This window comes from Pleurodeles waltl, chromosome 5 (genome assembly GCF_031143425.1).
Source record: "Pleurodeles waltl isolate 20211129_DDA chromosome 5, aPleWal1.hap1.20221129, whole genome shotgun sequence".
Taxonomy (NCBI): Eukaryota; Metazoa; Chordata; class Amphibia; order Caudata; family Salamandridae; genus Pleurodeles; species Pleurodeles waltl.
This window is the reverse complement of record NC_090444.1, coordinates 964947844-964973489: the sequence shown is the minus strand read 5'-3', so window position 1 is coordinate 964973489 and position 25646 is coordinate 964947844. Positions and strand designations below refer to the sequence as shown.

Sequence of the window (25646 nt, the reverse complement as noted above, 5' to 3'; positions counted from 1 at the left end):
CTTTTAGGCACTGGTCCCTGCCGTAAGACTGTTCAATACAGATTGTCTATCCAGCGCTTGTTCGGTCGAGGGCGGCCTCGGTTGCTTCCGCTTCTTCTCTTTCCGTCGCCATCTTGGGCAGTCCTCTGTGGCGGCCTCTTCGTTCCGTCTCCTCCAAGTTTAGGATCCTGCGCGCCTCCTGCAGTGGTTTCACCTGACGCAGCTGGTCTCCCCAGTGGAACATAAGGCGGAAGAGGTGACCCCAAGTGTAAGGCGAAGAGTTCGCCCGGAGGTGCTCTGTAATAGGCTTAAGTTCTCTTCGCCTATGCAATGTCCGTAGCGAGAGGTCCTGGAATAGCTGAAGTGTGTGCCCTCTAAACTGGACCTGAGGGAGGTTTTGTGTTCTCTGCAGGATGCTTTCTTTAGTCATAAAACTATGCACACACGCTAAGATGTCCGGAGGGCGCTCACTGGCCCCGCCCATCCTACCTGCTCTGTGAACCCGATCCAATGTGATCTTTTGCAAGTTATCCGGGCCCAGGATGGAGCGGAACAGCGCCGTACCAAACCCTCTAATATCTTCTCCTTCCGCCCCGGTTGGGGCTCCCCTGATATGTATGTTATGTCACCTAGAGCGGTTTTCGAAGTCCTCCATCACCATCTGCAGGAGCTCCTGTTGCTCACGCAGACGCAGGACCTCCTGTTGCAGTTCTACTTCTTCCCCCGGGAGATCTCGCTGTCTTCTATAGTCGCCACCCTTTCCCCTAGTGACGTAATGTCCGCACGCATATCCTGCATCTCCTGGGAAATGTCTCTCCGCAGCTCCTGCAGATCCATCCTAAGAGAGTCAAACAAGGAGGTAAGAAAACCTTTCGTAACTGGGGCCCCACCGTCGTACTCCACCTCACCCCGGTCCTCAGGCCCCCTCGCCAGGGCAGCCCACTCGGCAGGCTTGCCCTGCGATGGGTGAGATCTTGTCAGTATCTCCCTCACCGACTGGTCCCTTTTCGGCTTGGAGGACACCATCAGAATTCTGCACACCAGCCGTCACAGGGACCAGCCCAGTACCCGTCTCCGTCCACAATACTGCACAGCAAACTGCCACCCCTGCCGGACCACCACCTCTCACTGGGGCAGATCCCTCCTGCCCCATGCACTTGCTCCGGCCAGAGGATAGCATCCGTCCCCACCTCCTCTGCTCCTTCTGGGCCCACACAGCAGGCCCTGTCTCTGTTGCGGGCCCTACCAAGGCCCAACTCCGGTAACCAATGTTCCCCCGGGCCACCACAAGCCCGCTCACACCGCGGGCCGAAATGTCCTGCTGAGCCGAGGACAAACTTTCACCCCAGCGATGCACGGGGCCCCTCGCTCCTCAGGATCCAAGGGGGGCTAAGGGAGATTCGTCTCCTCCACAGCCGCTCATCAGGGGCCCAAACATGCCCCTCGGGATGCCGGGCGGCTTCCACAGGTCCCAGGAGTCCAAGGCCACGTGGCACCTCTTCAGTTGTCCCCCTCACCCCTCCCGGGCCCGTACCCCCGTGGCCCGACTGCCGCCGCCGACTCCTCCTCCTCCGCTGCTCTGCTCTGTGTCTTTGTGGGCTCACTGCCCAGTCTCCACCCACGTGGCAGCTCCGCGCAGCTGCAGTTTCGTCCTCTGCATCCGCCGATCGTGGGCGGGGCCCGGGCCTAAACAGGCTCTCCCGTCCGACAGCCTCTCCCGGACCACTGGACGCTTGTCCGACCTCTCCACGCTGCCCCCGAATCCCCCTGGCGCCCCTCGACCCCCGGGGGAGCCCTCACTGGTGGGGGCCCGGGACCGCTAAGCAGCTGCAAAGGCCCGGGTGGCAGAGCTCGCTGACACACGTCTGCTTACGCCGCCATCTTGGCCACACCCCCCAGCTTTGGGCTTTAGTCTGAAAACCTGAGAATTTGCTGGCTTTCACATGCGATCCCTTTAGACCATTTCCGCACTTACAATTTCCAGGTGATATCAACACATTCATTAGCATGCTTTCTCTGCAATAGACTCCTTTGTCCCTATGGTTTGCAGGCTTATTGTCTTTTATATTTAATTGTCCTAATGTTCTTGAAAATGATTCGCTAGATTGGATCTTTTGCACTAAGCACGTATATAAAACAGTTATGATTTAATTAAACTGATTACGTATTGCCTAATTTAACAATTTACCTCTCTGTTTCACATGGAACCTTCAGAACTAGTCAGTCTCCAAAACTGGATGCAATACGCCAGGTACTGCCTCCAACACTGAGCACAAAATATTCCCTATTGTGCCCCCAGCACCGAACACAATCCACCATTGGTGGCCTTGTAAATCGGACACTACTGATGCCGAGACCACCAGAACTAGACTCAATATCTCAGATGAGGCCAACAGAAACTAAACACAATACTGTAGTTGAGGCCTTCCTTCGTGAAGCGTAAACTGCACAGTGATAACTCAATTTCCTGCTTTTTGCTGATTAGTTCTCTTGCTCTAAACACTAACATTTCTTTTGCTATTCCTGCTGTTTTATGTACACCTGTAATATCATACGATGAAAGACCTCAGAGATTACATAGGAAGCTTGCATTTCTGATGTCTGCGACTGATCAGTTGTGGATGATGGGGAGAAAACTTGCTGTGTTCTGTGAATGCTGTATCCTTTCTGTGAGCTGGAGGGAAAGTTGCACTGCTGCCGCACATGCTGTACCTCTTTTGTGCATGAGGGAATCTGACATTGTCCAGTACATATGCTCTTCCCCTTCTGTACATGTGATGGAAGCATTCATTTATGTTGCACTTGGTTTATCTCTTCTGTGAGCGCTAAAAAAGCCCACACTAGCGTGTGTATAGAATGTGTGAGCACATGTGAAAATCACACTATGAAAACGGCAACACTGTAGTGTTTGACAATGCTTGCATCTAGTTTGACGAGGCACTCCTTTATGCAGATTAACAACCCCTACTTGATGCTCATCCGCATAGGATGGGTACCAAAGTTTAGCCTTAAAGATCGCGGACTCCTGCCACTGAAACTAAGATTTTGCAGACATGTTTTTATGCAAAAGCCAATATGTGAGAGCTGGCTTCAGCTGAACGTCTACTACTCAGATGCTGTCTCACTGCGCTCCCGCATAAGCTGGTAGAAGACATTATTACATCCTCTCTTTTCCTCACCTTCTTGGAGCCTCCAAAGTAAAATATCTAGAGGTTGTCTATATACCACATCCAGAATTAAGTCTAATCGATTACCACTTTTATAAGGAGGGCTTTTACTTGCTTTTGGTCTTTCACCCGCCCAATGTTCAAATAGGTGTAAACGCTGACTAAAGAGTGAAACAGCCCGCGCCACTTTTATAATTGTTAAACCTCGCGAGAATCAATTATCACCCTACTCAGTTATGCTCTGAACAGTGCAACCTGTCAGGATACACTCTGCCTCAATTCACAAGCCTACAAATAGACACACTGAGATATGCAAGCTAATTCTGTATCTAGCTCTCTGAAAAAGCAAAGGCACTTCCAATACACAACTGAGCAAACTACGTACAGAACTAGAAACGTACAGATACTGATGAAAGATACGCTCCATCCTGGTTTTAGGGAACACAAGGAAATAATGTCTCTTTTGAAAACAGACTATACGCCTATAGCAAAACATATTTGTTTTTTGGCATAGAACCTGTGTTAAATACTTCTCAAATTAACAGCACCTAGGCATTGTTCACAGAAGCATGAACATTTGAATTAGCCAGCAGGAACTGAAACGTATACCCTCTGCATTGTAGTGGAAGGAGACATGAAGGGGAAGGATTACGTCACTGAACTATTTTCAAGGATTAGAACTTGTAATGATATTCATGTTACACCTAGATCGATGTAACCAAGAAACAAACCCACTGAACTCTCTTACCAGGATTCAAGCATGTGGTACTGGAGGAGAAACATTAACCATCTAAGCCGTTTGATTACATTCAGAAACGGAGACTTTCTAAATAAACACATTTATGTAGTGTGTCCCTTAACCACTTTACTATTTTTGCAGAGGACACATCTGACCAGCAGGCCGAGCTGTTAAGATGGCCGAGGGGTTTCATGTTTATACTGAGGAAACGTCAGGGCAAACCGAGGGTCACAGGAACATTATCTTGTGAGAATGTTAACAAGTCATCTTTTCATTAGCACTAAATGGCCTGCCCCTGCAAGACTTGCATGAAGTGCTCACTGCTCCCCCAAAAATGATGTTCAAGAGCCTTTGGTGCACCGGGCTTTAAACTGGTCTTCTGTCCTTTCATTCAACAATAATGTTTGTTGGGATAACCTATCATAATGTAAAATAACCTGTACGCTTATCTGAATCTCCTTTGTTTCAGTTTGGCCATACTCTTTGTATTAAACACTTAAATGGGAGACAACATTTGTCTCCATGAGAGGATTACATCTTATTTGCTTCTCATCACCGTAGGTTGAGGCCTTTTTTGACGGTAGCTGACTGGCTCGGGCATAATTCCTTCATGAAGCACAACAATACCATCTTTGGGGAAAAAGCTAAAAGGGTAGTTTTCCAATTACATAATATACCAATCTTTTCAGAGTCTTGCACCAAATATTTATGTTGGTACATTGGGCTTTAAAAGCTTACAAAAGAAGCAAGTACATAATTATGTAACTAAATAATGATTAATAAAACATTAGGTAAATGTCTGCAACCACTCCTAGTCCATTCCAGACTTTCAATTACTGCTACCCCTTTCACGTGAATGTTTGTGATAACATCGGCACCCCAAAAGCACACATGACATGCAGATCTCTGAGTTCAAACCTAGGAAAACAACTGTTGACTCGTTTGTATCGCCATTGTTATTAAAACTGATTTACCGAGCTTTGAAGCGGCCTTCGAAAACCATAACTGCAGGGGCCTATCTTACTCAGTGAGTTTTAGGAGGAGCGAGTCCTCAGCAATCATCCAACAAAGAATGGTGTATATGTGGCCTCAGGTGATGGAAGGTCAGGAGTGCCAGAAAGAGGGAGGGCAATATTCTAAACATTCTTGAAGTTCTTCCACTATATCCAAGAATTGAATGCTCTTTGTATAAAATGCCTAGGAAAAAGCCATTCTGATAAAAGGCCCCAATTCGAGTTTAGGAGGTCAACAACTATTACACATTATTATAGGACATATAATTACAATCTGAGATATAGGGAGATAGCCTTTTTCCCCACAATTAAACCACATAAAGCTCAGATTATAATAGCCTAGGACTGCGGGTTTCCAAGTCTGACTGAACTTCAATATTATAACAAAAACTTTCTATAGCGGGAGATAGGTTGGAAGAGCCTATGCAGAATCAACATTTAGCTGTCCTGCTCCGCTCTTCAACAGTAGAATAAACTCCCTTTCAATAATCGCAGGATTGATTTTAAGAATCAAAGCAGCGTGAAATATATACACAGTTGCCCAGTTCATGTCAGGATTAACTTTATAAAAAGAAGCAAAGCTGGGAAACATTGAGGGCTCTGTGCACATTGCCTAGTTCCCACTACAAAATCTTGCCTTTATACTCCCATCTCATTTCCCAAAACGAAACAATCACCCTGCTGATGAGGGGAGCGATGTTCTCCTCTTGCCGCCTGAGAAAATCTATTTTAAGATTATGCCTATAAACGGATGATACAATATCAAGGTGAAAATAATTCACAGGGCAGAAAATGCTCTTAGCATGGTTTTACAGTGTGGAAGATTTCCTTAAAGCAGGTCATGACAGACCTATCAAGACTCAAAGATGTCAATCAAAGCTCTGCATGTGAGGGTCTGGGGAGGAGGGCTTTTCGTAAACAACGCATGAAAGGTACAGGCCTCTGTGCCTACAGTGCTGCCGCTGCCCAAAGAAACCCAACTCAGACACTAGTAAATCTGATGCGAGCCGCCAGACCAGACTACCAACCTGAGGATGTTCATATTTGAGGGGCCCTTTACGCCCCTCCTGCTTTACTGCCATGGCAATAACACAACACCGCACCGCAAATCAGCTAACTGTTCAGAGAACATATACTCTGTGGAAGCACCTACTCACCAGCAGTAGCACAGACCTCGGGTGGAGAAAGTCCTTAAAACACGCTCAGTCAAACGAAGAGAAAAATTCAGACTCAGAAAGGCAACGGTCATCTAAATGACACTGACTGTGTGATACTGAGTTTCAAGTTTATTTATTATGTTATGAAATTCAGGTGGAGGTCCACATAAAAAAAAACATATTTATAAAAAATCATAGTGAAAATAAAAAGGATTAAACTTTAGTAAACAAGTTGAATAAACTAGTACAATGGTAGGAAACACTTAAAATAGCTAAAAAAAACTATCACAAAACATTTCATTACGCAGGATGAGAAGGGCTTGTAATAAACTGGAAGCAGTACTAAAAGAAAAAGTAAAACAAACAGAGCGCAGCCACCTTCGGCGATGGAGCAAAAAGGCCAGGCAGATTAAAACAGCATGTTTCAAATCTTAGACACCATTATGGCAAAGATTACAAATAGTAGAGGAACCAAACTATCTGGCTTGTAATGTATTGAGGGGAAACTGCCCCTGTCGCAGCAGGAGCCAGAATCTTCTCACCCCATGGGACATGTTCCAGATGAGGTAGGGCTGTGGGACCCTTGGCCTAAAAGAATCGGATATTATGTGAAAACTCTGCCTGTGTGCGCAGGCCTGGCTGTCCTGGCGTGTGATACTGAGGGAAAACATGTGAGGTAGAGCATGCTGAAACAGAATGTCTATACATGTGAGAGGAGGGTGAAAAATGGAGTGAGTTTAGAGAAACCCTCCCTCTTCTGAGAAAATGGAACCCACGCGTGCATCGCATCTTTCCACGTAGCTTTGCTGCAATTCCAGTGCCGTCCACAAAATTGAAATATTCTCACGTTAAATTCGGAGAAGGAATGGCAACGAGTTCTAATCATTGTGGCAGTGACGTAGAGACATAAGTGTTCATGAAACAGATAGGCAAAAAAAAAAAAAAAACACAAAGCAGTAAATGGAAGGAAAATGTCACTTACCCAGTGTACATCTGTTCATGGCATTAGTCGCTGCAGATTCACATGCTGTGCATAGTCCGCCGTCTGGTGTTGGATCGGAGTGTTACAAGTTGTTTTTCTTCGAAGAAGTCTTTTCGAGTCACGAGACCGAGGGACTCCTCCTCCTTTGTTCCATTGCGCATGGGCGTCGACTCCATGTTAGATTGTTTTCCCCGCAGAGGGTGAGGTAGGAGTTGTGTATGTTAGTAATAGTGCCCATGCAATGGAATGAATAAGTATGTACAAAATGAAGGTTAAAGTAATATATTTACAAATGTACAAATGTTGAAGATTACTTCCAAACGGCTACAGGCTCCCGGGGAGGCGGGTGGGCGCATGTGAATCTGCAGCGACTAATGCCACGAACAGATGTACACTGGGTAAGTGACATTTTCCGTTCGATGGCATGTGTAGCTGCAGATACACATGCTGTGCACCGACTAGTAAGCAGTTATCTCCCCAAAAGCGGTGGTTCAGCCTGTAGGAGTGGAAGTAGTTTGAAATAAAGTTCTTAGTACAGCTTGACCTACTGTGGCTTGTTGTGCAGATAACACGTCTACACAGTAGTGCTTAGTAAATGTGTGAGGCGTAGACCATGTTGCTGCCTTACATATTTCGTTCATTGGAATATTTCCTAGAAAGGCCATGGTAGCACCTTTCTTTCTGGTTGAGTGTGCCTTTGGTGTAATAGGCAGCTGTCTCTTTGCTTTAAGATAGCAGGTTTGGATGCACCTAACTATCCATCTAGCTATACCTTGTTTTGATATTGGATTTCCTGTATGAGGTTTTTGAAATGCAATAAATAGTTGTTTTGTTTTCCTAATTAGTTTTGTTCTGTCAATGTAGTACATTAGTGCTCTTTTGATGTCTAATGTATGTAGTGCTCTTTCAGCTATTGAGTCTGGCTGTGGGAAGAACACTGGCAATTCTACTGTTTGATTTAAGTGGAACGGTGAGATGACCTTTGGTAAGAATTTTGGGTTGGTTCTTAGAACTACCTTATTTTTGTGTATTTGAATAAATGGTTCTTGTATAGTAAATGCCTGAATTTCACTTACTCTTCTTAGAGATGTAATGGCAATGAAAAATGCAACTTTCCACGTTAGATATTGCATTTCGCAAGAATGCATGGGTTCGAAAGGTGGACCCATGAGTCTTGTTAAGACAATATTGAGGTTCCATGAAGGAACAGGTGGTGTCCTTGGTGGTATAATTCTTTTTAGGCCTTCCATAAATGCTTTAATGACAGGTATTCTAAATAGGGAAGTTGAATGAGTAATTTGCAGGTATGCAGATATTGCTGCGAGATGTATCTTTATGGAAGAGAAAGCTAGATTTGACTTTTGCAAATGTAGTAAATACCCTACAACATCTTTTGGAGATGCATGCAATGGTTGAACTTGATTATTATGGCAGTAGCAAACAAATCTTTTCCATTTACTTGCATAGCAGTGTCTAGTGGATGGCCTTCTAGCTTGTCTTATGACCTCCATACATTCCTGTGTGAGGTTTAAGTGTCCAAATTCTAGGATTTCAGGAGCCAAATTGCTAGATTCAGCGATGCTGGGTTTGGATGCCTGATTTGTTGCTTGTGTTGTGTTAACAGATCTGGCCTGTTGGGTAGTTTGACATGAGGTACTACTGACAGGTCTAGTAGTGTTGTATACCAAGGTTGTCTTGCCCATGTTGGTGCTATTAGAATGAGTTTGAGTTTGTTTTGACTCAATCTGTTTACTAGATATGGAAGGAGAGGGGGAAAAGCGTATGCAAATATCCCTGACCAATTCATCCATAGAGCATTGCCTTGAGATTGCCGGTGTGGGTACCTGGATGCGAAGTTTGGGCATTTTGCATTTTCTTTTGTTGCAAATAGATCTATTTGAGGTGTTCCCCAAATTTGGAAGTAAGTGTTCAGGATTTGGGTGTGAATCTCCCATTCGTGGACCTGTTGGTGATCCCGAGAGAGACTGTCTGCTAGCTGGTTCTGGATCCCTGGAATAAACTGTGCTATTAGGCGAATGTGGTTGTGAATTGCCCAATGCCATATTTTTTGTGTTAGGAGACACAACTGTGTTGAGTGTGTCCCCCCCTGTTTGTTTAAATAATACATTGTTGTCATGTTGTCTGTTTTGACCAGAATGTATTTGTGGGTTATTATGGGTTGGAATGCTTTCAATGCTAGAAATACTGCTAACAATTCGAGGTGATTGATATGAAACTTTCTTTGATGTACGTCCCATTGTCCTTGTATGCTTCGTTGATTGAGGTGTGCCCCCCACCCTGTCATGGAAGCATCTGTTGTTATCACATATTGTGGCACTGGGTCTTGGAAAGGCCGCCCTTTGTTTAAATTTGTACTGTTCCACCATAGAAGCGAGATATATGTTTGGCGGTCTATCAACACCAGATCTAGAAGTTGACCCTGTGCGTGTGACCATTGTGATGCTAGGCACTGTTGTAAAGGCCTCATGTGCAATCTTGCGTTTGGGACAATGGCTATGCATGAGGACATCATGCCTAGGAGTTTTAATACCATCTTTGCATGTACTTTTTGTGTTGGGTACATAGCTTGTATCACCTTGTGAAAATTGTAAACCCTTTGAGGACTTGGAGTGGCTATCCTTTTGTTGTGTTGATTGTCGCTCCTAAGTATTGCTGTGTTTGACACGGCAGAATGTGTGACTTTGCATAGTTGATGGAGAAACCCAGTTTGCAAAGGGTTTGTATAACATAATCTGTGTGGTGTGAACACTTTGTTAGCGAGTTGGTTTTTATTAACCAATCGTCTAGGTACGGGAACACGTGTATTTGCTGCCTTCTGATATGTGCAGCTACTACTGCTAGACATTTCGTAAAGACTCTTGGCGCGGTTGTTATTCCGAATGGCAACACTTTGAATTGGTAGTGTATTCCTTTGAATACGAACCGTAGGTATTTCCTGTGCGAGGGATGTATCGGTATATGGAAATACGCGTCTTTTAGATCTAAGGTTGTCATGTAGTCCTGCTGTTTCAGTAGTGGTATTACGTCTTGTAATGTGACCATGTGAAAGTGTTCTGATTTGATGAAGGTGTTTAATGTTCTGAGATCTCATATCGGTCTCAGAGTTTTGTCCTTTTTTGGTATTAGAAAGTACAGTGAGTAAACTCCTGTGTTCTTTTGTGGACCTGGTACTAATTCTATTGCGTCTTTTTGAAGTAATGCTTGAACTTCTAGTTGTAGAAGGTCTAAATGCTGTTTTGACATATTTTGTGTTTTCGGTGGGACGTTTGGAGGGAGTTGGAGAAATTCTATGCAATAACCATGTTGGATAATTGCTAAGACCCAAGTGTCTGTTGTTATCTCCTCCCAAGATTTGTAGAACTAGCTTAGTCTTCCCCCCCACTGGTGTTGTGTGAAGGGGTTGAGTGACTTGTGAGTCACTGCTTGTTTTGAGGGGTTTTGGGCCCTTGAAATTTTCCCCGGTTTCTTGGGAATTGGCCCCCTCTGTATTGGCCCCGAAAGCCTCCCCTTTGATACTGTCCCTGGTAGGTAGACGGTGTTGTTTGTGAGGTGCTGGCTTGTGTGGCTTGACCTCGAAACCCTCCTCTGAAAGTAGTTTTGCGAAATGTGCCAAATGTGCCTCTGCCCTGCGGGGAGTAGAGTGCGCCCATGGCTTTAGCTGTGTCAGTGTCTTTCTTTAATTTTTCAATTGCAGTGTCCACTTCTGGTCCAAACAATTGTTGTTCATTGAACGGCATATTGAGCACTGCCTGTTGTATCTCAGGTTTGAAGCCGGATGTGCGCAGCCATGCGTGCCTCCTTATCGTTACAGCAGTATTTATAGTTCTTGCAGCTGTATCTGCTGCATCCATAGAAGAACGGATTTGGTTGTTGGATATGTTTTGTCCCTCTTCAACCACTTGTTTTGCCTGTTTTGGGAATTCTTTGGGGAGGTGCTCGATGAGATGCTGCATCTCGTCCCAATGGGCTCTGTCATATCGCGCTAGGAGTGCCTGCGAGTTCGCGATGCGCCACTGATTTGCAGCTTGTACTGCAACCCTTTTCCCGGCTGCATCAAACTTTCGGCTCTCCTTGTCTGGAGGTGGTGCGTCGCCTGATGTGTGCAAGTTGGCTCTTTTACGAGCTGCTCCTACGACAACTGAATCTGGTGTCAGTTGTGATGTAATAAAAGCAGGGTCTGTGGGTGGTGCCTTGTATTTCTTCTCCACCCTTGGGGTTATTGCTCTGCTTTTAACTGCCTCCTTAAAGATTTGTTTAGCGTGCCCGGGAGCATAGGAAGGCTTTGATAATTGCTATGGGTAGAGGACAGGGTGTTAAAAAGGAAGTCATCCTCGATATGCTCTGAATGTAGCGATACGTTATGAAACTCTGCTGCCCTAGCTACCACCTGAGCATACGCTGTACTGTCCTCAGGTGGTGAGGGCTTAGTGGGGTACGACTCAGGGCTATTGTCCGATACTGGGGCGTCATAGAGATCCCGTGCGTCCTGGTCATCTTGGCTCATGGTGGTATGAGCTGGTGATTGTGACGGAGTCTGTGCCGGTGATATATGAGTTGCCGGTGGTGGAGAGGGTGGTGGAGTTACCTTCTTCACCACTTTTGCTTGTGGTGTTTTTTCTTGTTGTTGGAAATCTAGTTTCCTTTTTCTTCTGATTGGGGGAAGGGTGCTGATCTTCCCTGTACCACTTTGTATAAAGATCCGCTTTTGCGTGTGATCTACAGCTGTTGTTTGTAATTCCTCCTCAAATCTGTGTTTTTGAAGTTGGGAGGACAGTGATTGTTCCTCTGAGTAGGAACTGGCTTTCGGTTCGGTTGCTGGGCGTTTTGGCACCGAAACCGTGTCTTTTGTTGTTTTCGGCTCCGAAGAGATTTTCCTCTTTTTCGGTGTCGTACCTTCTTGGCGTCGACCATCTTCGGGTGCCGCTATCTCTGTGCCGAGCAGCTTCGGTGCCGCTGTCTCGGTGTCGACCCTTTTCTGCGGCAGTTTCTCGGTCCCGAGATTGCTGCGTGCCTGTGTCTCGACCTGAGTCGGACGATATCGGCACCAGCTCGCCCTTTTTCAGTGCCGATGGACGGTCACCTACTTTATGGGTTGAGCCATGGCCTGTCGGCAGTGGCGTCCCCTGGGCTTTGTCTGTTTTTCTGTGTGATGCTTGTTTCGACGTCTTACTCACGATTTCTTCGACGTCAAATTCTTCGGAATCCGATTCGTGGATGGAGAATGTTTCTTCTTCTCCCTCTTCCTCGAACCGTTGTTGTCCTGTCGGCGTGGACGCCATCTGCAACCTTCTGGCTCTTCGGTCTCGGAGCGTTTTTCTCGACCGAAACGCTCGACAGGCCTCACACGTTTCTTCTTTGTGCTCGGGTGACAGGCACAAGTTACAGACCAAATGTTGGTCTGTATAGGGATATTTACTGTGGCATTTAGGACAGAATCGGAACGGGGTCCGTTCCATCAGTCTCGATCTTGCACGCGGTCGGGCCGACCAGGCCCCGACGGGGGATCGAAATTACCCCGAAGGGCTACCGGAGCTCTTCAAGATTCGGTGTCGATTCTAATCTAACCCGATACCGAACGAAACAATACCGACGAATTTTCCGTTGATTCTGACTAACTTTCCGACCCGAAACACGGAGCGAAAAGGAACACGTCCAAACCCGATGGCGGAAAAAAAACAATCTAACATGGAGTCGACGCCCATGCGCAATGGAACCAAAGTAGGAGGAGTCCCTCGGTCTCGTGACTCGAAAAGACTTCTTCGAAGAAAAACAACTTGTAACACTCCGACCCAACACCAGACGGCGGACTATGCACAGCATGTGTATCTGCAGCTACACATGCCACCGAACCTTCTTTATCTCTTCCACTAACTTTGATGCGATACAGATTAGCTCGCAATCTCTAAACTCCACATATTTAATTAATATTCAACGTTAACATTCGACGTTGGTGCTCTTTCGGTACCTGGCTGTTCTTCTTTAGCAGAACTGTGGTACCATCGTCAATCTCGAACTCCCCGTAGTCCCTTAAGCACCGCACCTAAAGTTTAAACAGAGGAGAGTTTTGAAACGCCATACATTCTAAATGACGTGGAGTAAAATAAAACAGATTACATATTATATGTATTTAATGCATTCATTTAGTCTTCTAATTCTGCAACTCCTGCCACTGAGTGCTATAGCATGTTGCAGTCAACAAATGTAAAACATTGGACCAAAAAAGCAGATACCTCAATGAAGTGTGATAGTCACAGAACTTTAAGACAAGTCATCGACCCCCTCACCAGGGAGCACCATATGAGTGAAATTACCTACTCCAGGCTCAACAATACACTCACCTGCTCCCAAGTTTGCCCCTTTCAGGAACACTCACATCGCAGCACACAACTCAGGAACCACTGCAATTTCACTGAAAAAAGCGACTCTGCAACAGTCTAGAAGACACTACAAATAATCCTGACAATAAAGGAAAAAAACACTTTGAAAGGACCCCAGAAAGGGTACAAGGATCATTTGCCTACCCGAAAACAGGCACAGTTTCCAGACTTTAAGCAATGCTTTAGCTGTCATGCCAATCAGGAGCTATGAAACGGCTTAAACAAGTGTGATGTGAGTGAAGTCCAGGAAATAAAGTCATCGCCACCAAACGCATTCTCATTCCTTCCACTCAATTCGCAATCCAGGACAACCTCAACAAATGGGCCATCCCAATCAGTCACAGTTCTCTAGTAAAGCAGGATAATGACTATGTGTCTCCTGTGCACGAACACAAACCCCATCTCCAGGAAGCACCACAACTGCCTTGGCTTCTCTTTGACTGACCTCAAACGGTCCCGTCCCACACTCAGTGCCAACAGCTTGCAGAAACGTTGTGTTCAACCCATTCTGAAACAATCATTAGCAAAGCCAATCGGTCATGCCCACACATGAGCTATTGACGTTGCCAATGTGTTTTAGCCATGTTGTACACTAGCCTGACTGCTGTTCAGTGGTGTAAAAGAGAGTGGTGTGGCATGGAGTGTCACAGAGTGTAGTGGCTAATGGCAGAGTTGAGTGTTGCAGAGAAGTGAAGTAGAGTGGCACAGTTGTGTGGCGGGACAGATTGTGGAATAGAGTGTTTCTGAGTGGCATAGAGTTGCGTACAGTGGACTGGTGCCTGGTGGAGTAGTGTATTGTGGAGTGGCATAGAGTGGAGTAAAGTGGCATAGAGCGAGATGTGTAGAGTGGAGTAGAGTGTGGCAAAGTGTCATACAATGAAGCATCAGAGTGGAGTGGCATGGTGTAGAGTGAAGTAAAGTTTCTGAGTTGAGTGGCACAGTGTGGCATACAGTGGAGAGATGTAGAGTGGAGTAGTGTGACATACAGTAGAGAGGAGTGTCGTAGAGTGAAGTAAAGTGGCCTAGAGTATCGTAGAGTGAAGAGTCAGAGCGGCCTAAATTGGAGTGTCACACAGTGTCGTGGAGTGCTATAGCGTGGAGTACAGTGTCAGAGTCAAGTGTTGTCGAGTAGTGTGGAGGGTCAAATAGTGGAGCAAAGTGGAGTGGCTCAGAGTGGAGTGGTGTACAGTGGAACAGAGTGTCATTGAGTGCACTGAGTGCAGTGTCAAAGTGGAGAGTGGGAAAGTGGAGTGGCCTAGAGTGAGTCATGGAACAGAGTACAGTATCGTATTGTAGAGTGGGACAGGATAGACTTGAGTGGCGTTAAGTGTCAAAGTGGCATACACTTGAGTGACATGGAGTCCAGTGTAGTGTGGAGTGGTATAAAGTGGAGTATGCAGGTTTTGATAGCGCACTGCCATTCCAGACAATACATTTTCAATTGAAACGACCATTACATTTACACATACAGTTTTACTGCTAAAACTATACAATGCACAAAATGTGGAAATGGCATCACCATGAGTACCGATTTGTTTTGATTTTTGATTGTATTAAAATACTTGCTTCCATCACACTTCAAAATTACAAAAAAAAGTGCTTCAATTGTACTTTTCTAATTGTGATATATTCTGAAATATTTACACAGTTCATTTACAGACATTTAAATGTTGTGTGCTAGAAAAAAAAAAACTTTCCTTTCATACTCCTAGTATCCAACAAGATTGTCACATAAATCCTTTCACTTTGAAGTAAGTGAAATAAAAGTAAACACCAGGTTCCCTCGGAAGACAGAGCCTGGAATTTGACCTTTGTCTTTGAATGTACAGCAAATGTGACAAGATAAGAACAAGGTTTAAATGTCTGTCTACAGCAAGCAAGAACTCATGGAAAAACACAAGAAGCGAGTCAGAGGCCAAAGACATGCTCATACCCTAAGACAAATCAGGCCAGCAAACAGAAAGCAAGCAAATGTGAGTTACAAACCACAAAGCCAATGGTAAGCAATGGGCGGAAAGCATTCCCTGCGAAGTTTTCAGATTGTCTCCGAGAAGTCTTTCCGCAACCAGACGGCTGTGCTGTCTGGGAGGCTTCAACCTAATAAAGCATGCCAGGCACCACATCGTCAACGAAAAATCTCTAAATGATGAGGTTCTCGCACTGCAGCACTTCCTACAGCCTATCAACATCCTTTAAATCTGTCAATCCGGTTTTTCATCAAAAAGAATCACTGAGTCTACCTTTGTCATAGTCCACAGCATAAACTAGTTTGCATACTTAATGAACCGTTATTCAACAAATTAAGCTATTTCCATAGTTCTCAGACTCGTGCAGAGTTTGCATGAAACCCTTCTCTCAATAATCCCATTTAACATCTTCAGACTCCCCTTCATGTCATGGCTAAGGAAGGCAGACTTGACTGCCCTTGGTTGTCTTCTCCCAAATGTTTTGCCTTAACACCTCTTGCTCGCTTAAATTTGTTTTTATTGACTCTAGTCATCCGTGCACTTTACCACTGCTAAAGTGCTGTGCTCACTTCTTTAAATGTGGTAACATTGGCTTGCATCCAACTGGCCAATTTAAATTACTAATGGGTCCCTAGTAAACTGGTATAATCTGTCCCCAGGGCCTGCAAATTAAATGCTACTAGTGGGCATGTACCAATTATTCTGCCCCGCTTAAGCAGCCTTTTAAAACATGTCTCAGGCCTGCCACAGCCACTTGTGTGCACTTTCAAACTGCCAATCTGCCTAGTAAAATAAAAAGTTGGCAGTTTGTGTATTCCTTCCAGACAGTGAGGCAAAGGTGAACTAGGTGTTGGCAGGATGGCCATCCTGTCAAGGTGAGGGATGTGGGGGGGTGTGGAGCTGTTGCCTGAGCCACAAAAAACTTCATACTAGTCTATTGTCACCCTAAGCCTCTGGGAGCCTGAGCAGGGGATGAAGGAAACATTCCAGAACCAGATGTGTGGGTCCAGAAGTTTCTCTCACTATAAAGACATGTATAAAATGTTGGACCCTCAGACCAACTCTTCAGTATAATCCTGGACCTGTGGAAGAAATCAGAAGCATTGCTTTGTTTCTCAGAGGCCTGCCCTGCGGCTACCAAGGGACTGCTGTGCTGCTTGTAGCCTGCCTTGTTCTTCAGAGGACTGCCCTGCTGCTTGAGGCCTGCTTTGCTGCTTGAAGGAGGGAGGACCATCTCCTTGCTAACAGGAAGACCCCAACGACTCCAAGAGTCAGTTGGCTAACCGGGTCTGAGCCGCAGTAACACAACAAGCTCCAGAGGCCTCCCTGCAATTGACCAGCTGTCCTGGTGCAACTGAACTTGCAACAGGATCTGCATGAGTCCTACTGGCCTCTGCTAGAGTGCATCCATGTTCCCCAAGAAGTGCCTCCACAGGTCCTGGAACCTTGGCTGGCATTAGAGTGCACTCATGCAAACAAAAGGGAGAAATTCTGAAGTATTGGGATCTTCGTGATGGCAAGTGGGCCTGCTCGCGCAGAGACTCTGCAGCTGGAGACAAACGCCAACTCGAAGCACCAGTGAACCCGGCTCATAGAGCTACTGCAACAGCCAGTGACGACAGGAAATGTGAGGTCAAGGGCATTCACGTCCACCATGATTAAACTCAACTATTTCATAGAGGAGAAGAAAACAAGTTACTTACCTGTAACTACAGTTATCCAGTATTGGTATCTTTCATAAATTCACATGCTTGAATCATCCCCGTCATCGAAGTGGGAGTCCCACGGTACATGAAAAGCAATAATGAACGAACAATTTTTTATTTCCTATAGGCTATAATGGTAACCCAAATCACTCATATAGCCTAAGTCCTTTTCTGAAAAAGGACCCAAACCTGGCTGCTGGCCAATCAGGCACCAGCAATCTCTTTTCCTCAGATTTTCTAGCACAAGAGTGAAGACCATGACCTGAGAAGGAAATGTGAGCGTCTAAGGGGAGGAGGGTGGGTCGCATGTGAATTTATGAAAGATACCAATACTGGCTAACTGTAGTTACAGGTAAGTAACTTGTTTTCTTATCCAGTATTGGATCTTTCATAAATTCACATACTTGAATCCTAATAGCCAACAGTACTCTTAATAAACGTCATGCCCGCAGTGGATGGTGGGTGCGAGAATAGAAATCCTCTAAAACATATTACCAAATAACAAGCTTATAAATCTTGTATTATGAGCATAAAACCAATATACATATATATGTGTGTATGTGTATGTATATATATATATATATATATATATATATATATATATATATATATATATATATATATATAAAACAAAGCAGCTCAATTCCATAAGGCACCGCGCTCCATGTACTGGTGCTACCGCTGTGGGCGAGCGGATCCCATAGAGAAATGTATACGCCAAGGAAGAAGTTTTACAACAACTAAATGTTAATACTAAACGCCATATGTCATCTGGTTTGAAAGAGAAATCAAAGTTTTGCCCGGTTCTATCACCAGGCAATAAAATAGATCTGTATTCAGAATTAGTTTTAGAAGACTTGGAACATTTACAAAATAAAAGACAAAGAAAGAACACTGAGAATTTGACAAAAAATGAACGCTTGGCATTAAAAAAACATGATGGAAACCAACCGTATTATAATTAAACCAGCAGATAAAGGAGGAAATGTTGTCATCTTGAATATATATAATTATATGATGGAAGCTTATAGGCAACTGAATAATTCAACTGAATACAGGAAATTGACAAAAAATCCCATCAAAAAGTTGACTCTTCTTTTGCACACTAAATTGGACAACTGGCACCAACAATTGTTACTTGATTGTGAGGAATATATTTATTTAAAAAAAGAGAATCCAACCTTACCCACGATTTATTTCTTGCCGAAAATTCATACATCATTGACATCACCACCAGGAAGGCCAATAGTCTCTGCATGTGACTCATTGTTTGAAAGAGTCTCGAATTATGTAGATATTTATTTAGCTCCAATTGTTAAAACATTGAGCTCATATATTAAGGATTCTGGAGATCTTCTTAAAATTTTATTAGATTTGGATTGGCACCAAAGTTACCTACTGGCCACAATAGATGTAGTCTCTCTTTACACATCGATTAACCACTAAATTGGTTTAAATGCTTGTGAATATTTTTTAAAACAATTCAGAGTTAGAGCACCCAAAAATGTTATTAGACATGATTGACATGTGTCTATAAAATAATATCTTTATTTTTAATCATGAGATCTACCATCAATTATGTGGTACCGCTATGGGAATTTCATTTTCTCCAAACTATGCCAACTTGGTAATGGTTGGTGGGAAAGAGAGATAGCTTGGGGCAAAAATAATGAGGAATATGCTGAAAAAGCATTACTTTGGGTTTGCTATATAGATGATCTTTTTTATTATTTTGAATGGATCAAAGGATGAATTCATGCAATATTTTAACATTCTTAATGACAATGAAGTTGGTCTTAAATTTACCTGTGAAACAAGTCAAACATCGATTAACTTTTTAGACATTACCATTTATATTGAGAATGATAAAATCGAAACAACAGTATTTCGGAAAGAGACTGCATGCAATAGCATATTACATGGGAAAAGCTTTCATCCTAAATCTTTGATTAACAGTATTCCTTTGGGTGAATTCATTAGAATGAGAAGAAACTGTTCAAATGAAAAAGATTGATAATTAAAATGTCATGAAACTTACGAAAGATTTAAAACTCGAGGATACAATGAGAACATCCTCAAGAAAAACTTAAATGTGATTCAGTCCAAAAATCGAGAGGATTTTTTGTTTTGCAACAAAGACAAGAATTCAAAAGAAACAGTTAGGATGATAATGCAATACACTAAAGAAAGCACTTTTATAAAAAATATCCTGTGCAAACACTGGAAGATTATTAGTACGGATTCATATTTAGGACCCTTAGTTGGCTCTAAGCCGTTATTTTCATATAAGAAAGCACCTAGTATTAAGGATATGATAATAAAAAGTCACTTTGTCTTAGAAAAAGATCGTAACTGGCTAGAGGAGAGACAAAAGGGATTCTTTAAATGTAATCGCTGCAAGGCTTGTAAAATAGGGCAATCCTTGAAAAAGGTCACATTTTCAAATGGACAAGAGCTGACTATCAAGCATAAGATTACATGTGACACGAAATTTGTAGTGTATGTTATTGAATGTCATTGCGGTCTTAAATATATTGGTAGTACAATTTGTGCACTAAAGAAAAGAATCCTAGAACATATTAGAGCAATTACTTACAAAGACTATACATATGCAACAGCCAGACATTTACAAACACACACGCAAAATGATTGGAGAACCCTTAGATATTATGGTATTGATCATATCCCGGAACATGAGAGAGGAGGTGATAGAGTCAAAAAACTAAGGCAACTAGAATCCAGGTTTATAATACAGATGAAAACGAGGGCCCCCTTCGGGATGAACAATGATGAGGAACTCTATGTTCATTTGTAGGTTCAGTACTCCTATCCATGCACAATATCCACATTTAAATGTGAAATAAAACCCATTATATTTATTAGAGCATTTGTTCTGACCGCCTTTGCGGATATCAATAAGAGCCAATCAACAATTATTTCTGAATAAATAGGTGTGGTCCTATTATATATGACATACACTGGATAAGTATGATCGATACACTCATAACAGAGTTATTATTATTTGGATGTATTCATTGATATATAAGGGAGCCAATGCATATATATATATATATATATAGACTTTTCAGTCTAAAATTAGCGTGGATATTATTTGTAGAGCTGTAATAATGAATAATACAACAGGAAAGTTGGTCTATAAAGTTAATATTATATTAGGTTGTCCTTATTCAAATATGATCTATTTAGGATTAAGGATTATGTTTGACCGAATTGATAACATTTTTTGTGCAATTTAATGTATTTTAAATGCAGCTAAACTCATCAGATTGTTTAATTTTGTTCTGTCACGTTAGATTTATTTATTTTTGAACTCCAATTCCCAGTATGCATTGTAATAGTAATTAGTGTGTTACTATGAATAGGATCCGCAATAGCAACAGGATGTTTGAACTCGAAAAAGACCTCACGGTCGAAACGCGTTGTTCTTTTTGTTTCCAGTCCTGAAATAAAAATAAGATTTATTGTTCCCTTGATGGAGTGCACTGCTAATCCTTGGCATACATACATACATATACATATATATATATATATATATATATATATATATATATATATATCACTCCACAAAATGTATCATATATATATAGCACTCCACAAAATTTATCCCGGAGTGCGGCCACTGCACCACAGCGGTCCTGGTCGGCTCTGAGACGCCCAATATAAGAAAAACTCACTCTCTGTAATTCAAGAGCACTAGGATGTCTCCGTACACAAAACACTGATTTATTGACAGCAAAACAAAACAACTCCAACGCGTTTCAGCATTACGGCTTGTTTTCGATGGTGTCAAGTTCTGCACCCAAGAAGACTATCCTGCGTGTGGGAAGGACGACTGACTTCTGGAAATTTACTGCTAGTCCCAAACTGTGAAATAATTCTAGGCAGACGTTTGTAGCCTTGGACGTTAGTTGTGATGAAGGAGCTTTTATGAGCCAGTCGTCCAGGTATGGAAACACCTAAAAACCCCTGTTGCAGAGAAAACCTACGATTGGGACTAGACATTTTGTGAAAATTCGTGGAGCTGACTTCAGACCGAATGGGAGAACTTTGAATTGATAATGGGCACCGGCTACAGTAAAGCGGAGATACTAGCGATGTTTCTGATGTATCGGTATGTGGAAACAAGCATCCTAGACATCCACTGTTGTTATAAAGTCTCCAGGATTCAAAAGGTGTAGGATATCCGACAGCGTGATCATCCTAAAGCATTGCTTCCGAAGGAACTTGTTCAGCTTCCTGAGATCTAGGATCAGTCTCCATTCCCCTGACCTCTTCTTTAGTAGAAAGACCTGGGAATAGAACCCGAGTCCTATTTGCTGAGCCGGAACCTGTTCTACCGCTCCCTTGGCGAGCATCAGGAACACTTCCTGATGAAGCAAGCAAAGATGGAACAGTTTGGATGTTCCTGGAGGATGGTGCAGTGGTTTTTGTATAAATTCCAAGGTATGACCTTGTGCCACTATATCCAGCACCCATTTGTCTGATGTTATGCTTTCCCAATTCTGGAGGTGATTGGAGATGTTCGCTCTCAATTGGTGATTCTGTAAATAGTGGGGAAAGATAGCCGGTGTCTGATAATAATCATTGTTTTCTAGGTTGATCCCGGGTTTGGGAACTCTGTTTTCTCCTTCCTCCCTGTCTGGCGTATGAGGCAGTGGATGGTTGGCTATACTGCTGCTGATAGGTTGGTCTATATTGAGGCTGTTGATACTGCCTGTGATAGGAACCTCAAAATAAATGTGGTAAATCCCCTTCCCTTTGCACCCCGAAAGGGCTGCTTCCGGTACTACGAAGTACCTAGGGACTTATCAGTATCTGTGTCAGCCTTGATGGCCTGCAATGCGTCGTCTACATGCTTGCCGAAGAGAGATTCGCCATCGTACGGCATGTCAAGAATTCTGGACTGCACCTCCGGTCTGAAAGAGGTGGCTTTTAGCCAACCACTGCGGCGTAATATCGCACCTCTAGCCAGTTGACGAAAGCCTATGGGGGCTATATCTAGGGCGCAGTCAATTATCTCTTCAGACGTACGCTCTCCTTCTTGGAGGATCTTCCGTGCCTTTGCTTGTTTGCTTTCCGGGATGAGGTCCATGAAAGCCAGCATATACAACACATTTGTCGATCATATTGTCCCAAAATCACTAAGGAATTTGCTGCCCGTACACTTATGGCTGACATGGACAAGAATCTCTTGCCCACGCTATCTAATCTCCTTGCTTCTCTATGCGAGGAGTAGATATAGGCGCTGAGAGGTTCTTGGAACTCCTTTGAGCCGCTTGAGAGATGACAGAGTCTGGCTTTGGATGGCCAGTCAAACATGGCGGAGAGTCCGGAGTTGCCTTATATTTCTTGTCGAGTTTCTATGGCACTGGTGGAACTGTTGCTGGGTTGTGCATGATCTTGATCCCCTCGCTCCATATGAAGTCAATGATAGGGATGGCCCTCACAGACTTCCTTGCTTGCTCTTTAAAGTCATGGAGGAAGCATTCAGACTGCCAGACAGATGTTGGCAAGTGGAAATGTGTGGCCGCCCTATCCATTAAATTGTGAAAACCACCTATATCCTCCGGTGGAGAATCTGAAGGGCAAGGAGGTGATGGAGAAGGAGTGGGGGCTAGGTAGTCATCCCATTCCTCAGTAGGATGCTGTGGCGTCGATATTTCACCTTCTTCCTCTTCCCCAGATGCCGAAGCGTCATCTCCAGGGGGAGCAGCTAACACAGAATGCGGAGTCATCCTAGGAGTAGCTGGAGGTGGAGGTATGCTCCTTGGCGTAACAGGAGAAGTTGGAGGTGGCGGTTGATCCTCTGCTGTAGCTGGGAACCTCCTCCTATAATCCTGCAACACTGACTGCAAGTCCTGGATCAAGGAGGCAGGCATCTGGACAGAGCCTCTTGGTTGAGGCGGCGGTTGATAATAGTGCTCTTGATAGTAACAAGGCTGATATTGATCATACTCATCATCATCCTCCTCTTCCTGGTATTTAACATGCAACTGGGATGGGCTGTGGGCATCCCCAAATGGACTCTCATCCGACTCCTCCCAGTCCAGCAGATGACTAGGTAATAAAGTTGACACCTTACTTGGTGAAGTATCTGTAGGATAGATTGTCGATCTGGACATTGCTGTGATTTTAACTGTGGCTCGAAGATCAGGAGACCCAGAAGAAGTAGGAAAAACAGCCACCACTGGCATCGTCGATGGTGTCGACGACGACGGTCGCGTCGACGGCACTGCTATAGTGGATGATCTTTCCATCAACGACGGTCTCGTCGACAGTGGTGTAGTCGACGGTGGTCTCGTCGACGGTGTTGCAGCCAACAGAGCTCTCGTCGGTGGTGTTGCAGTTGGGGCTTTCATAGACGATGTCATCAACGACGATGTTCTAGTTGACGAAGGCATCAACATTGACTTCAGCAACGCAGTTTTTACTGGAGGCTTCGTCAACGGAGGTTTAATAGAATTACTAGGAGCCTTTACCACAGACGTCGTAGTCGTCAACGGTAGATGTGCACACCGTCGTCGTCACTGTCGTCGACGGTGGTGTCGTCGTCGACTTGATTTTGATGGATACCTTTCTAGAGGTAGAAGGCTCAGACGAAGAAGAATGGTGAGACGACTCCTTTCGTCAAGGAGAGGATGGCTCAGATGAAATTGAGCCCTGTAAGCCTTTTGCACCTTCCTTATGATGCATTTTTTGCCGCTTTCTGGATCTTTCCGTCTGACCCAGGTCCTCAGATTTGGACCTTTTATGTGGCCTTTCTGACTCACTCATCTCACCAGGAGTACAGGATTTTGTCTGTAGCCATGTCAAGAGTCTACCCTAACGGTCCCTGAGGGTTTTTGTAGAGAAAGTACGGCATATCTTGCAGTCTTTCACCTGGTATTCTGGGTAGAGGCAGTATAAGCAATCTTTATGTGGATCATCCACATGGAGCCTTTTCTTGCCACAGGTCTTACAAGGGCGGAAAAGGCCTTTTCTAGAAGAATCTGACATGCTTTAGAGGTTTTTTGAGAGAACATCTTCTGAAGAAGTAGAAAAACTGAGCAGAGCTCAGGGAGACTTCCTTCAAATGACGTGCAGTAGAAAATCTGAGGGAAAGAGCCTCTCTGGAGAGTGTTCTAGAGGGTTCTGGTGCCTGATTGGCCAGCAGCCAGGTTTGGGTCCTTTTCACAAAAGGACTTAGATAGGCTATATGAGTGATTTGGGTTACCATTATAGCCTATAGGAAACAAAATTGGTTTGTTCATAATTGCTTTTCATGTACCATGGGACTCCCACTTCGACGATGGGGAGGATTCAAGCATGTGAATTTCTTAAAGATCCAATACTGGATAAGTGTTGTTACTATCACAGTCAGATGAGTGGATGTACTGACCTGTACAGGTTTGTGAAGCAAATAAAATTATGAGTGACACGACTCATGGTTTCTTTCTGGCATTCCTCACAAACTCCCTAATACAATAAAGGTAACTAGAGATGGATTGGTTGTGACAAGAAAGTACTCATCTGCTGCAGATGTGGCACAAATGGTGCAAAGATTGGTGGGCACCTTGTTATAGTATGGTCTGAACCAGATAGCACTCAACAAACTATCTGCCGACCGACCGTGGCAGGTTGGCAGTCTCAAATTTTCAGCACTACTATCTTTCATCCCTGCTGCAGTAGCTCACACCTGACAGAATCAATAGATATTTCCACTGTGCAGATGCTAAATGCCCCCAATGCCACCTGGCCAATGCGGACCTTAAACATATGCCATGGTCTTGCTCTCTACTAACTCACTATTAGCAGGGAGTGAGGCGCCTGCTATCCCTCTACAGCAGACAGACACACTGCATTGACCACATGGGAGACCTGTATGCTAGGACTGTATAAAAGGAGCAAAAAGTACAAGAGTACGTCTTGTTTCATAGTCCTGGGTCTCTTACTAGCCAAAAGACTCATTACCCACAGGTGAAAGTCACCAGACTCCCCCATTATTTACTTCATGGATGCAATCATTGACAGCGTGGTCGCAAGCTGAGAGAACAGCCTTGCATAAGGAAGAAAATGTAGGGCTTCATAAATATACTATAGCTAACGCCTGGGACGATATAGTGACCGACTTTCACACAGCAGAACATGATCCTGTAAAGAACGCATCTGCGACACCCACTCCTGAGCCCGCACCCTTGGCAGGGCAGCACTCCCTGCTCATTGCACTGGTTGGTCCCCGAGACGCACTGCACCCTATGCACAAAAAAGTTGTACATGAAGGAAGCTTGCTGTTATATGCTTTGCTCACACTTTCTAAGTCGGATATCCCTAAAGTTTGTTGGAAATGTTATGTTACTATATGAGACATATACTGTTTATTTCTGTATTCAGGTACCTTAACTATGTGAGAACTCTGCACTCCGTGCAATATTGTGTACTATAGGCGCTATTCTACCCCTGACAATACCATTTTTATATGCAGACCTATATCTGTCAAAACTAGTTCCCTAAGCTCACTGTTTGCTAACAGATTGTAGC

General features: G+C 44.0%; 1 protein-coding gene across 1 annotated transcript in view; it reads right to left on the bottom strand.

Annotated features, from left to right (window-relative positions):
• Positions 1-25646, bottom strand: part of GINS1 (GINS complex subunit 1) — a 328575-nt gene that overhangs the window by 40010 nt on the left and 262919 nt on the right. The window contains exon 6 of the mRNA XM_069235089.1: positions 13024-13098. Coding sequence (XP_069091190.1) covers positions 13024-13098 — 75 coding nt within the window. The remainder of the gene's footprint in view (positions 1-13023; positions 13099-25646) is intronic.